Below are 15,955 nucleotides of genomic sequence, written 5' to 3' on the forward strand. Positions count from 1 at the left end.
GAAATTGTCCTTCTAAATTTCAATTTTTTCTTTAAAGCTATAGCAAAGCACATTTTATCAGCCAAGCAATGGTCTGCTCTAAATGGGTCAAGGAACAATTTCAACCAAAATGAACATATAGAAAATGGAATTTTAAATCACTGAAAAAAATTCAAATTAACTATGGGATCCATACATAAAATTATGAAAGTACAGGGAGACACTATGTTTCTAATAGCCCGGTAAAGACTCAGGCTTCCTCAGCCAGATGAAAAAAACTCTGAAGGTATAGAGTAAATGACATTGATTTGACCAGGTAAGAATTTCAAGCTTCTGTACAAAGATAACAGTCAAGCACTATGACTAAAAGAAAATCTACTGGGGGGCCTGGGTGGCTCAGTTGGTTAAGCATCTGACTCTTGGTTTTGGCTCAGGTCATGATCTCACAGTTCTTGGGTTTGAGCCCGGCATTGGACTCTGTGCTGACAGCACATGGTTATGAAGAGTGAATTCATGGAAGAAATAAAAATGGTTAATAAAACTTTTTTTTTTTTTTTTTTTTTTTTAATTTTAGGGAAAGAGAGCAGGTAAGAGGGGCAGAGGGAGAGAAAATCTCAAGCAGGCTCTGCGCTCAGTGAGGGGCATGACTTGGGGCTCAATTCAAAGAAACTGGGATCATGACCTGAGCTGAAAACAACAGTTGGACACTAAACTGACTGAAACACCCAAGCACCCCAAATGGTTAATAAACATTTAAAAGAAACCAACGTAATTAATTACAATGTAAGTTCACTCATAGTATCAATTTTTGGTTACTAGGTTAACAATGATGAAATAGATTACACTATTAGATATATATATATAATTCAATTTTTTAATATAATTCAATTTTTAAGAAATTAACAATAACTAAAAGATTTATTGTTAACTCAAGTGTTTAAAAATTTTTTTTAACATTTCTGTGCGTGCATGTGCAAGAGACAGCACAAGCGGGGGAGGGGCAGAGAGACAGACACAGAATCCAAAGCAGGCTCCAGGCTCTGAGTCATCATCACAGAGCCCTACACAGGGCTTGAACTCACCAGCCATGAGATCATGACCTGACCCGAAGTCAGACGCTTAACTCACTGAGCCACCCAGGTGCCCCTGGACTATTTTAAGCAAAGAATTTGTAAGAGTTTGTTTGTTTGTTTGTTTGTTTGTTTATTTTAGCATCTTTAAATATTAAGCAAGTTCTCAGATGCTTTCTTTATAATTTCTAATATTGGATCCAAACTATACATGAAGAATTCCATTTCAGCATGCAACTAAGAGTAAATGCCCTTGAGAAGATTCTGCTCCAAAACAATCCCATGATTATTTTTTAAAACATGTTTATTTATTTTGAGAGAGACATGGGCAACAAAAGGGAGAGAATTCCAAACAGGCTCTATGCTGTCAGTGCAGAGCTAAACCAGAGGCTCAATCCCACAAACCTCAAGATCATGACCTGAGTCAAAATCAAGCGTCACTCAGCCGACTGAGCCACTCAGGCACCCCAATCCCATGCTTATTTAATCAACCTTTCTTGAAATTTAGAAAGTTTTTGCCGTAATAATATTAACCCTGTCACTTCTCTGCCCAACATGCTTCAGCAGGTGTCGAACATTTTTAATTGAATGTTTTAACATCCAAACTTAGTTTGGGTATGCCCAGGGTTGTTAAACATCATTATCTCAGAAAGTAAATCTAAGATCGATTTTTAAATTTGAAAGTAATCAATTTTTACGCAAAGGAAACAATCAACGAAAGTAAAAGACAACCTACTGAATGGGAGAAGATATTTGCAAATGACATATCCAATATAGGGTTAGTATCCAAGATATACAAAGAAATGATACAACTCAACATCCCCAAACCAGAAGAAACGAACAGACATTTCTCCAAAGACATAGAGAGGCCAACAAACACATGAAAAGATGCTCAACATCACTCATCATCAGGGAAATACAAATCAAAACCAGAACTGGATATCACCTCACCCCTGTCAGAATGGCTAAAATCAAAAACACAAGAAATAATATGTGTTGGCAAGGAGGTGGAGAAAAATAAACCCTCATGCACTGTTGGTGGGAACACTGTGGGAACACAGTGCAGCCACTGTGGAAAACAGGATGGAGGGGCCTCAAAAAATTAAAAATAGAATTACCATGTGATCCAGTAATACTACTATTGGGTATTTACCCCAAGAATACGAAAACACTAATTCAAAAAGATATGTGCAGCCCTATCCTAATTGCAGCATTATTTACAATAGCCAAAGTATGAAAACACCCCACATGTCCATTGAATGGATAAAGCAGATGTGTAGAAGATGAGGAATATTATTCAACCATTAAAAAAAAGAATAAGGGATGCTTGGCTGGCTCAGTTGGAAGAGTATGTGACTCTTAACTTTGGGGTCATGGGTTTGGGCCCCACATTGGGTGTAGAGATTACTTAAATAAATAAAACTTAAAAAAAAAACACAAAAACTGGGCACCTGGGTGGATCATTCAGTTAAGCATCCAACTTCATCTCAGGTCATGATCTAGCATTCTGTGAGTTTGAGCCCCACGTCGGACTCTGTGCTGGCAGCTCAGAGCCTGGAGCCTGCTTTGGATTCTGTGTCTCCCTCTCTCTCTGCCCCTCCCCAACTCACACTCTGTCTCTCTCTCTCTCTCTCAAAAATAAACAAACATTAAAAAATAAAAAAAAAATTACTAAATCTTGCCATTTGCAATAACAGGGATGGAGCTAGATAGAGAGTATAATGCTAAGTGAAATACGTCAGTCAGAGAAAGACAAATATCTTTATGATTTCACTCATACCTGGAATTTAAGAAACAAAACAAAGAAAAAAATGGAGACAACCCCCAAACTAGGTGCTTATCTATAGAGAACTAATGTTTACCAGAGGGGAGGTAGGCAGGGAATGAGTGAAACAGGTGAAGGGGATTAAGAGTATACTTAACTTGATGAACAGTGACTAGTGTACAGAATGTTTTAACCACTGCATTGTATACCTCAAACTAATATAACCTTGTATGTTAACTATACCTGGAATTAAAATAAAAGCGGGGGGGCACCTGGGTAGCTCATTCGGTTGAGTGTCCAACTTCGGATCAGGTCATGATCTCGTGTTTCGTGGGTTCGAGCCCCACATCGGGCTCACTGCTGTCAGCCTGTCAGCACAGAGCCCGCTTTGGATCCTGTGTTTCTCTCTCTCTCTCTGCCCCCCCCTTCCACTTGACTCTCCCCAAAATAAGTAAATATTAAAAAAAAAAATTTTTTTTAAAGTATGGTTCCTGTAAGTACTTCAATACCAGGTCAATGTGTGGAGTGGATGGTGCAAGCTCCTATTCCATCTCCTTGCTCCAAACCCCATTTAATATAGGTACAGATACTATACTTAATCTTAGCCAAAAGACCAAGTGACTTAAAACTTAATTTTAATTTTATATAGGGTTTTAAGTTTCAGTTTGGATACTTGACCTTGATTTAGTTTTGAATTTTAATTTAATAGTTGCATAAATATAGGACTACATTACTTTTCTTAAGGAAAAAAAAAAAACAACAACAAATAGAACAGTCCTTGTAATACAATCTCAGTTGTAAAGATGTCAGGTGATTAGGGTTCTACACCAGCTCCACTGAAGACCTGGGGCCCACAGAAGGACTAGTTTAGAATCACAGCTAGGAGTAATATCTGCATCATGTATGGAGTCTATTACCAAGGCGAGATCATTTTTGAGTTTATTAATAGTCACAGGGGAGAAAAAATTGAGCAATATTTTCAGCACAAAATAATGGTGACCAACCATAAAAACCAATAAATACAAACAATCAAACAAAAACAACACAACCCTTTGGTAAAGACAATTTAAAAGTACCTATGTATGATAATAAAATAAGCTTCAACCTTTAGGGATAATGACTGGGTACATGCGAGAGACTTCTAGGGTGTTGGTAATAATTGGGTGTGTTCTTGATCTAGCTGGTGGTTACATGGGAGTGTTCACTCTGTAAAGCTTAACTGCGCTATATATGAAGACTTGTGTAATTTCGTTTGTGTATATTATATCTGAATAATAAGTTTCCTTAATAAACGAACTCTATAAAAGTAGTTCTAATGGTGGTCTTAATTCAAGAAAAATATGTTTTATAACAAAAAAAGGCAAGGACAGTGAAAAATGTCTGTTCAACATTAGCTGAGAGTTAGCATCAACTTCTTGGCTTCTGCCTAATTTTGAATATTCTTCTCACATTATCAAGGTATCACAGAAACCAAACAAGTAGCCCAGGACATTATACTCCCTTTATTACACACCATAGTAATATTTCAGAGAAGTGCCTGATTTGGGGACAGAAATATGCAGCAACATGATACAGCCCAAAGACATCGAGGACAGAACCTTGGAACAAAGGAACCAAACAGGGAAAGGAAAGTATTCAAAGGTTATATACATATGTAAATCCAGACAACATGGTTTGAAAACTTGTGGATACTTGGCTTTCTTCTTACCCTAAAACTCTTCTCACCTCAGACCAGAGGAGGCAATAAAATATTCACTTGTATATATTTACTGCCACACCTGCTCTACTGACCACAAAACAATCCTATAGAGGAGAATCCATAAACTGATTCCTGCCGTGAACTGATCAGGCACTGGAGCCATCTGGGCAGCGTACTGTTTGAATTCTTGTCCCTACTCCTCCCACCACCTCAGAGGCTTAAGAGCGTGTGCGTGCACACGCGCAAGCGCTCATGGAGTTAGTAGCATAGGGAGTTAACAGAGCCTACTGTATCCAAGAGACTCCATCCTTTCCACCAAAATCTACAGAGTAACAAGATAACTAGTCCTTGACAAGACTCACAGTGACATGACAGCAGAGAACAGAGTCAGAAACATCTGCGAAAGGCTAACAATTATGGGGGAGGGTTAATGACTACCTGGCAAAGAAAAGTGTTAAGAGCAAGGGCACAACAATGTCAGAAAGGCTCAAAAACCTGTCCTGCCCGGTTAGAATTTGCTGCTAGGATTTTTCTGTGTGACCATTAAAAAGAGGACCAATAAGCCTCTCCTTCAAGAAAAGGAGGCCAAGTGCAGCACAATAAAAATAGGATAGAGTTCAACCACTATGAACAAACGTACATGGAAAAATAGAGTGAAAAGATTTACATAAAAAATCACAATGTTTGATTTAGGTTAAAGTTGAATATCAAATACACGATAAATGTACACTGTACAGGACGAAGAGTAAAAATGGAACAATGCAAACCACTAGTTAACTGTTTACTGAATTCCTTCATTTAAAATGATTGGTCTTCCTCTACCCCATCCCTTTACTTCATTCCTGCATAAAGCATCCCTGTAAGACTCAGTAACGCTAGTGCCATTCAAAATAATCTGCTCTAAAGTCCTAAAAAAGGATGTAGACTATGGAGACCTAATTCTCTCAATTTTTTATTTGACCCGTATCAAAGTTCAAATTTGAGATGGACAATTTTATCAGACTATTAATTCTCATACTCCAAGTTCTGCATGCCTCAGAAAAGAGCTAATAATGAACACCACGGCAATACTATTCCAAGATACCAATTCAAATTCAAAATATTCAATATTCTATAAGACTTATTTAAGCTCTATGTTCATTCACTCAACAAAAATCTTTCAGTGTTGACTATGTGCTGGGCAGTGCTTTGGGCACTAGCAATGAACATATAAATATATTAAATAAGATAATTTGGAAAGTTTGCAAAAAATAAAGTTTGATTAATATTTTGATTTCTCTAGGACATACAAGCTTTTATGAGACCTAGCTTTTCTTTTTCACAGATATACAAAATCAATTCTTGGTTTTGTTATCAAGATTACACTTTTGACTTCTCATTAGTAGACACCAAATTTTCATTAAGTTGCTTAGCAACCGTGCTTTACTTCATTCCTTATCTCTGGATTGCTTTTGTATTTGTGAAAAGTGCCAGATATGTATCACGATGTATTGAAATGTTCTTTTATTCTGAGATAAGTATTGCAAAAGGGAAAATAAGAAAGTAATTTTACTATAGCTGCTTCATGGAAAATGCTAACTACTCTTTTTTGTCCCTAAGAACCCCTGAAGACTTAAATCAATAATAGCAACAGAATGATGCTACCAAAATCTTTGAATGGTAGATTTCATTTTTGTCTTCATTAAAAAAAAAAAAAAAAAAAAAAAAGAGGTATACACTAAATTCTATCAGTGTAATTATTATTGCTTAAGAGAAGGTTTGGAAGGTAGGAAGGAAGGATCATCTAGAATCCCACCACTTAACCCAACTACCTTGCTTTCTTTTGGATGACTCACTCTAGGGAGAGCCAGCTGCCATGTCCTAAGGATATTTTTACCCTTTGCTACTAAATAGGCAAGAAAGTAAAGGATTCAGAAGTATGTAACAGATACAGATTTAATGAACCCATGTCAATTGTCAATACCAAGTATTGGGAACCAGTCTCTGCTATTCGTTTCAGCAAATGTGCTGAATGAGTAATATGTGAGTAGGGGGAGGGCAGGAAAAGCAAGAAAATTATTACCACAAAAGTCAGGATGGGAAGTTCTTGGGCTTCTAGGAATCAAAGAATATTCTGACCTGGGTAGTTGCTTTATCAATGTTTTCTTTACAATTATAGGTAAACTGTACTTTATATTTTATGAACTTTTCTGTTGATATATTCCATAATGAACAATGTTAATACTTAACAGCATTATTTTGTTAATAAAGTTCACAAAGGACTTCTTTTCCTCCTTACAAAAATACAGGACTATGTTAGATTATATTAAATATTAACTATATTGGATAAGGCTGAGATAGATACATTTTACAATGCCAATATAGTGTCTTTAACATGATATTTTTAGTGAACAAGAGATACAGAATATTGCTGTAGTCATCTCCAAGACATCTCCAATGATTGCCACCACCTAGTATTTACACACTTGCACAGAACCTTCCTACAATGAATAGGGTTCACTTGTGTAGCGACTTCCAAGGCTAACACCCTAAAAGACACTGTTGGGACGTCTGTGTGACTCAGTCAGTTAAGTATCCAACTCTTGATTTCAGCTCAGGTCAAGATCTCACTGTACAAGAGACTGAGACCCACAATCGAGCTCTGCACTGTCAGCTCAGAGCCTGCTTGGGATTCTCTCTCTCTCGCACCTCCCCTCTCTGTCCCTCCCTTGCTTGTGCTTCCCCCCGCCACCCCCTCCAAAAGACATTCTAGCTGTTTCTTGTTATCTGTTGATTGACTTACTATGGCCATGGCAGGGCATGGGAAAACACCTAAGTCCTATGATAAGAAAGTGAGGCCTCTAGCAAACAACCATCAACGAATCTCCTGCAAATGACCTGGGAAGTAAACCTTCCAGCTCCACTCCGTACTCTCCAAATTTGCAGATGACTTCAACTTCATGAGAGTCCCTCTTCCAGAAGCACTCTGCTAAGCTACTCTCAAATTCTTTTAAAAAAAAATTTTTTTAAGTAGGCTCCATGCTGAACATGGGGCTTGAACTCATGACCCTGAGACTGAGTCAAATGCTCTGCTGACTGAGCCAGCTGGCACCCCTACCCTCAGATACTTGATCCACAAGAGCTCTATGAGATAATAAAAGTTCCTTGTTCAAAGCTACTAAATTTTGGAGTACTTGGTAAGCAGCAACAGATAATACAGATTTGCCAATTAATTCCTTAGAATGCTCTTTATAAAACATAAACCAGGTAGATAACATATCCCTAATTAAAATACCTCAAAGACTTCATGTTGTTCATGGACTAAAACCCAAATTGCCCACTATGGTCTACAAAACCATTCATGCCCTGGCTTCTGCCTAACCTTTTTACCCTCACACGGTTCCATTCTCTACTTCTTCAGTGACTAGACTCCTCTGAGGTTATTAACGAATATACTCTTTTCTATCACCTTTTTTTTTTTTTTTTTTTTGCTGTTTTCTCTGCTTAGGAATGTTCTTCCCTGCATTCTTGGGAGTATTCTTTGCATACTTGGCTCCTTTTTGTCTCTCAGTTCTCAGCTTAAATGTTCCCTCCCCAGAGAGGCTTTCCCTGATGACCCGTTCATGAGAAAGCCCTGGAAAGTTCCCACTAAAGAGAGAAACAAGATAAGGAGGCCATATTTAAAGCAATATAAAACTGGAGTTAGTCTGTTTGAATAATTGTATGAAGTGAAAGAAATGGTATAAAATTTGAAAAGAATATAAATTTGTCACTACAGATTACATGATTGCACATCTGAGATCACAAGCAAAATAAACTGAAAAATAAGAAACAAAACAAAAAAGAAAAAAGAAGAAATATATAAACTCTGGGAAGTAAACTTTAAGACACCTCTGAAGGAGGGGCACCTGGCTGGCTCTGTCAGTGGAGTATGTGATTCTTGATCTCGGGGCTTTGGGGACTCTCTACGTGTTGGGTATAGTTTACTTAAAATTAAATCTTTGAAAAAAATTAAAGCACCTCTGAAGGCCAAAAGAATACCCTAGCCAATGGAAAGGTATCCCGTGTAGGACAGAAAGACTAAGTATATTCTCCAAATTCTCTGTGCAGTATGGTTACAATAACACCAATAGGACTTTATTTTTGCAACTAGACAAACTGATTATTAACTTAGGGGAAAAATAAACAAGACAGGAATAGTCAAGAGATTTCTGAAAATTAGAAGGAATTACCTCTACCAGATATTAAAGTATATTGTAAAGTATATATATTTGTGTATATATACAAATATATAGTATATAATATACAAATTTTTATTTGTACTATATACAAATAGTATATAATATACAAATATATAGTATATACAAATATATAGCATAAATATATTGTAAGAGTAATTTGATGCTTATTTGGGAGACCCATAGCAATGAGATAACAGAAAATCTAGTAGTATAAACAAATACAAATCAGTGGAGAAAATATGGACAATTAAATAAGTGGTGTTGGATGTCTGCACAGTCATCTGAAAAAATATAAGCTGTTATTAACATCCTACATGCAAAAAATGGATAAAATAATGCAGAAAAATCAAATCATTAAAATACGACAGAAAGATTTATCAGCTTATAAGCTAGAAGTGGTAAAGATTTTTCTAATTAAGACACAATACACTAAAGTCAAAGAACAGATGAAAGATATTTACCTTAAAATCTTTTTCATCTCCAAAATTTTGTTCAAAATTTAAAATTTGATTTAAAAATTCTGAACGTTAAAAATAATGACAAGCAGTGGAAATACATCTGCAACCTTTATGACAAATGTCAATTTTTCAAAGGGGCTCCCATAAAATCAATAGAAGACTAATAATCCAATAGAAAAATTGGCAATCTGTATATTGTTTCCTACTTTAAAATGTTTTGCATCGCCTGTATTTTTCAAGAGTGATTAAAACATAAAAATAAACATCACTTTGGCTACTGTTTAGATATATCTTCACCAAAACTGTTACACATAGAGATTGACTCATATGGGTGTTACATGGGGACTGAAGAAAGGATGTACTTTCACAGCTGAGTTGACACAGTCTGAAAATCAGTGCATGGCTAGGACAAGAGGTTGATCCATGAATGAGGAAACAGTCGTTCAAAACTAGTTGGGGAGCATTTTAAGGAGATTTTATTTAGTTCTTGAGAGGTGAGGTGGCCCAGCAAACATGTAGTTAGCAAGCCTAGTCTGAAACTGTGTGATGGCTGGAAGAACCCTGGCCAGTTTGTTCCCATCTACAAAATGACTGGTAGATCTTAATTCATGTTTACTTCCCTAATATCTAGCCCAGGGGCTGGCAATAGAAAGTATTCAAGAAGCACAGTTTCTTCACTTATTTTTCTCCTTCTGAAACTTTCTTTTCTCTTCTAAAACTCACCCACATTGTAACAAATTGAAGGCAAATTATCTTGGAACTTGATTCTATTTCACATAACAGAAAACTCCCAAACAACACGTTTTTAATACGTTAAAAAAAATTCTCTCTCATGTTAAAGAAATTCAGATTTAAGGGGCACCTGGGTGGCTCAGTTGGTTAAGGGGCCCGACTCTTGATTTCAGCTCAGGTCATGGTCTCATAATTCATGAATTCAAGACCCGCATCCGGCTCAGCGCTTGTAGAGCAAAGCCTCCTTTGGATCCTCGGTCTCCCTCTCTCTGTCCCTCCCCCCTGTTCATGTTCTCTCCCTCTCTCTCTCTCCCTCTCTCAAAAATAAACATTAAAAAAATTCAGATTTAAGAAAGACTGAAGTTAGTTTGGCAGTGCTCCTGGTATCATCAGGAACTCATGCTCCTATCTTTCTTCACCCTAGAAAGTCAATCTGTGCTTCAAAAGTGGCTGTTGGAGCTCCAGTCATTAAATAAACTCATGTTCTATAAATGTTGAGTGAAAGGAGAAAGACACAAAAGAGCACACACTATATGAGTCTACGTATATGGAGTTCATCAAAAAGACCTTTAAGGAGATAAAGGTCAAAATAGTAGTTACCTTTATGTGGTGTTATTGTCTGGGAGGGCCCTTCTGGCGTGCTAAAATGATTATATCATCATCTGGATAGCGTTAGACACAAGAATAACCTTGATATGTATGTACACCTAAGGATTTGGGCACTTTACTGTAAGATAACTAAACAAGGTAAATTCTAGATCTTTGAGTTTATCTGTATTTTGACAAGACCAGGAACTCCACATAGATTGAAGAAACAGTATTTTGGAGGCCCCTGGGTAGCTCAATTGAGTAAGTGACTAAAGGAAGCTCAGGTCATTATCTCACAGTTCATGAGTTTGAGCCCTTCATCGGGTTCTATGCTCTAAGCACAGAGCCTATTCGGATCCTCTGTCATCCTGCCTCTCTGCCCTTCCCCCACTCTCTCTCTCTCAAAAATAAACACACACACACACACACACACACACACACACACACACACACACACACAAAGAAACAAAGTATTCTAGAGTGTGCAGTGTGCAGCTCTTGTGCTTTTAATTGCTTCCAAAGGTTTAAAAGTAACCAAGACAAATAGTCTACTACTAGAGCAGCTATGGGTGTGGCAATTGTCTTGCTTTAGGAATACCTGGGTTTAATCCTACTTTTATTTTGTATTTAATGTCTTTAATTTCTCCAAAAGGGGTATGAAGTTACTGACTTTTACCTTATTCAAAATCATAACAGAGTCTTTTTGTGAGGATTCAAGTTTTTAACATAGTACCTGATGTGTAATAAAAGGTAGTTGTTATTGTTATTATTTTATTACCATTATTACCAACATCAATTTTTTTTTTTTTTTTAACAACATCGTCATCATTATTAACAAATGATGGCACAGGGATCTAAAATGATTCTACGATTGGGGCGCCTGGGTGGCTCACTTGGTTGGGCGTCTGACTTCAGTTCAGGTCATGATCTCATACTTCGTGGGTTGGAGCCCCGTGTCGGGCTCTGTGCTGGTAGCTCAGAGCCTGGAACCTGCTTTGGAGTCTATGTCTGTCTCTCTCTCTCTCTCTCTCTCTCTCTCTCTCTCTCTGTCCCTCCCCCAGACATGCTCTGTGTCTCTGTCTCAAAAATAAATAAACATAAAAAAATTTTTTTAATGATTCTATGGTCAAAAATTCCAAATAAACTGGTTAATATCCTTGTGGATGTGAATGTCCTACTGAATATATATATTTGGCTAGGAACTTGTTTTACAGTTGAGAACTTCCCAAAGAAGTTGAATTCAGTTCTTCTTATAGTTCTGCATGTTTAGAAAACCAAAGTAGTCATGGGTACAATTTTGGGAGTATGTTGTAAAAAATTTAGTTTTGCTTTCAAAATTATATGATCCTCATTAAGGTGGTCCTATGGATAATGACTTGGAAATAATTTCAATACAGAAACAGATAACAGATATAAAGCAGTATGTACAATTTAGTACCATTTACTTATGTTACCTAACTATAAATTCATTAAAAGATCTCTAAAAGTACATAAGACACTGACAAAAGTGGTAACCTTGGGGAGCTGAAGATCACTAAGTAATAACTGGGAACTTTTGTTCATTTAACATAAAAAGTCCAGGCTAAGATAGAAAGCTTCCTGATTATTTCCCAGGGAATAATAAGGGTGGATACTTTTCTAGTCCACATATTCATGGAAAATAAATTGATTGGTTTTATATGTGGAATAAATCTAGTTTTGAAAAATGTGTAAGCACAAAATACTTACCCACTTAGCAATTGGACACCCATGAGAGCTTTTTCCTTCTTTTCCCGTGTACACTACAATTTCTATCCTTATTGCGTTTCCTTTTTGACCATACCTGAGTACAAAACACAGTGAAGGGAAAATAATTGCAATTAATTGCGATATACACTTTTGACATCTTAATGTACATAAGATACAGCTTTAAAGAAGTACAGAAATCAAACACTCCTCATAATTTACACTCGTTAAAAATGTATTTTTGTGTGGCAGATATTTTTATTGTTATCCCATTCTGCTTACTTATCCTTACAGATCACTCTTTTAAAAAATGGACTGGCTCCAAGATAAGCATAAGGAATGTGAATGCAGTGTTGATGGAGGTAATCTGAACTATCACTACGATTATACAGTAATATAAAAATAAGTATTTCTGAATTTAACAAAGACAGCCTTGCTCTGTGAGTGTCTTGTTGAGGGCCCCAAGGCTCATGTGATGAGTGACTCAGCAGGGACACCAGGACACTATGCTTTGCCTGGGCCCTAAGAAACATCCAACTTCCACTCCTGAAGGTATATATATATACTTCTCATTTGTTCCAGAGATAATTTCTCTGCATTGAGTCAGGTCCACAGTAATGAAGGATTTTAACAGGGAAGGATATTTCCTCACCTATTCTCCATGATTTCCCTGATAGCAGCAACACTTGGTCCTGCCCCAAGGTGTGTATAATATGGGCCTTTGTCTTTTTGTATAACTCGATCTGTGGAAGGAATAAGATTATTAGACCCAAAGCTTTACAGAATTGCATAGGGGCAAGGAGGATATAGTTTTATTATTTGTTTTCCAATTCAGAACAACGAATCTTGACAAGCTTTTGGAAAGATTTAATAATTAATGTCTAGGACAATAAGCCCTAGAATTTCACTTGTTTCTTTCAGCTCCTAACTATTTCATTCTTCCTCTAAGAATCAAAGGAGAAAAATATTTTAAGATGTGGGTCATATTTATTTTTCTACCTCCTGCTTTAAAAGGAATCTATTAATAATTGAGGTATACAATTAAAAGTTATGAGAGCAATACGTCTTAAAACCCTGGCCTTACAATCCTATTAAAATCGAGCCCTGCAACTGTACTGCTAAGAATTTATTATACTATACACTTGCCTAATTATATATTTATAATGCAAATGTACGCAGGAATGTTCCTTGTCACAATTATTTGTAATATCAAAAGAGAGAAGCACATTTAGCATGTCATTAAATGATAGGTTGAATAAATTGTGGGATGTTTATATAGTGGAAAAATAAAAAAAACTATCAAAACAATAATATTTAAGTAATGAAAACCCTGAGATTTCATATTTTTAAAAGCAAGTTGCAAAAATATAGTATATAGAGTATTTTTTAGTATATTTTAAAAGATCCAAATTTTCTAAAACTGTAACCAAAATTGAAATCAGTAATGTTAATTCATATAGAAAAACTCTGAGGATTTATTGTTAGAATATTATACTGTAAGAAGACATTTGCATCATATTTCTGTCCTCCCTGAAATTTTATGGGTGTGAATTATATATTTCATAAAAACAGTATGTTTAACTTGGCCTCTCAGGATCATGTCTAACTGGAATCGCTCAGGAATGCATTTCTGGCCGTGGTGCATCTATACTGACTGAAAGGTCATTACGATTGGACATCGGATACAACATAAGATTACTTTTGTGGCTTCCTAAGATACATTGAACAGATTGTAAGTTATTACTGATGATCTAAAGCAGTGGTTCTTAACCAGGGGCGATTTTTCTTGAGTAGAAAATTTGTCCAACCTTCTTGGTTGTGACAACTGGGCAGGGGTGTGTGTGTGTGTGTGTGTGTGTGTGTGTGTGTGTGTTTGTGTGTGTGTTACAGGCCATGGATGCCACTAAACAGGCTAGGTTGCAGAGGACATTTCCCCTACAATAAAGAATTATCCTTTCCTCAAAAACTTAAACATAGAACTACTCTACAACCCAGCCATTGCACTACTAGGCATTTATCCAAGGGACATAGGTGTGCTGTTTCGAAGGGACACATGCACCCCAATGTTTATAGCAGCACTATCAACAATAGCCAAAGTATGGAAAGAGCCCAAATGTCCATTGATAGGTGAGTGGATAAAGAAGATGTGGTGTATATATACGATGGCGTATTACCCGGCAATCAAAAAGAATGAAATCTTGCCATTTGCAACTATGTGGATGGAAGTAGAGGGTATTATGCTAAGAAAAATGAGTCAGGCAGAGAAAGACAAATATATGACTTCACTCATATGAGGACTTCAAGATGCAAAACAGATGAACATAAGGTAAGGGAAGCAAAAAGAATATATAAAAACAGGGAGGGGGACAAAACATAAGAGACTCTTAAATATGGAGAACAAACAGAGGGTTGCTGGAGGGGTTGTGGGTGGGGGATGGGTTAAATGGGTAAGGGGCATTAAGGAATCTACTCCTGAAGTCATTGTTGCACTATATGCTAACTAACTTGGATGTAAATTTAAAAATTAAAAAAAAAAAAAAGAATTATCCTATCTAAAATGCCAATAGTGTTCAATTTGAGGAGGTGTGATTAAGAGGTTAATTACTCATACTTTGCTAGAATACAACACCTGCATGGAAATCTTTTACTCTTAGATACGACCATCCCACTTGGGATGATTTCTGAGTGAGTCTGCTTTTTGTTTTTTCATCACTTCCCATTTCTACACAATGAGCACAATTATCTTGCATGTAATGATTATAGGAAAACATGTAAGTGACAATGTATAAAACAATTACGGGTGTACTGCCGATGTTCAATAAACTTTAAATGCTTAGTTGTGTCTCAACTCCTACCCTGTGACTAGTTACTATCTCTACGGAAAGAGTTTTGAAACTAGACAATCATCCTACTGAAATTACGCACACAGTAAAATTATACTAGCTCAGTAAAATTAGACTAAAATATAAATTTTAATGGCATTTTAAATTACAGATTTTTTTTCCATTTCTAATGATATTAAAAAAATTACCATCCCTTTTTTACTTCAGATTTTTGAAACAATAGGAAGGTAGGCTCTCAAGTTGTGACTGTCTTTGAAATCCAGTTTAGTCATTCACTATCTGTGAACTTCCCTGTGACTTAGTTTCCTCATTTGTAAACTGGAGTTAATAAGCCTTCCCTTTGTAGGGATGTTGTGAATATAACAAGTCAGGGCCATTGTACTGTATCAGACTTGGCAGTAAAAGATCTGGAATAGGAATCATCATTATTACACTCTTCTGTCCTTGGTCCAAGAACCTCTCATTCATTCTCCTGTTTCGACCCCACTCAGCATTGTCACCCCTTTTCAGATTATGAGATCCTTCCAAGAAGAGCTTATCCCTGGTACCTGGCACATGGCAGGCTGTCTAAGTGGTGTTGAATGATGAGCGGAGAAATAGAGGATTGACTTCAAAATGTCAAATGTACTTTAGAAAATCAAGAGCAAATAGTCATGGCTATATACTTCACTAATTTTTCTACTGTGGTTTTGAAAAAAAATCAGAATGATATAGTTTATCCTTCCAAACAATCCTTTACCCATTCTGGAATGTACTAACCAACCACCTACTTCTGACAAAAAAAAACTTCCCTTGTTCAAGGCAAATCTTAAATCTTCGTGATTTGGGGCTATATTTTAAGACTTTTTTTTTTTTAAGACTTTTAATAATCAAACC

General features: G+C 36.4%; 1 protein-coding gene and 1 pseudogene across 5 annotated transcripts in view; both read right to left on the bottom strand.

Annotated features, from left to right (window-relative positions):
- TET1 (tet methylcytosine dioxygenase 1) overlaps positions 1-15,955 on the bottom strand; it is a 125,789-nt gene that overhangs the window by 38,535 nt on the left and 71,299 nt on the right. For all 5 annotated transcript variants that reach the window (XM_060642579.3, XM_060642578.3, XM_060642576.3 and 2 more), the window contains exons 4-5: positions 12,889-12,979; positions 12,240-12,333 (exon numbers count right to left, since the gene is read on the bottom strand). In XM_060642579.3, coding sequence (XP_060498562.2) covers positions 12,240-12,333; positions 12,889-12,979 — 185 coding nt within the window. The remainder of the gene's footprint in view (positions 1-12,239; positions 12,334-12,888; positions 12,980-15,955) is intronic.
- On the bottom strand, positions 3,292-3,440 carry LOC132685696 (U2 spliceosomal RNA; annotated as a pseudogene).

This window comes from Panthera onca, chromosome D2 (assembly GCF_046562875.1).
Source record: "Panthera onca isolate mPanOnc1 chromosome D2, mPanOnc1 haplotype 2, whole genome shotgun sequence".
NCBI lineage: Eukaryota > Metazoa > Chordata > Mammalia > Carnivora > Felidae > Panthera > Panthera onca.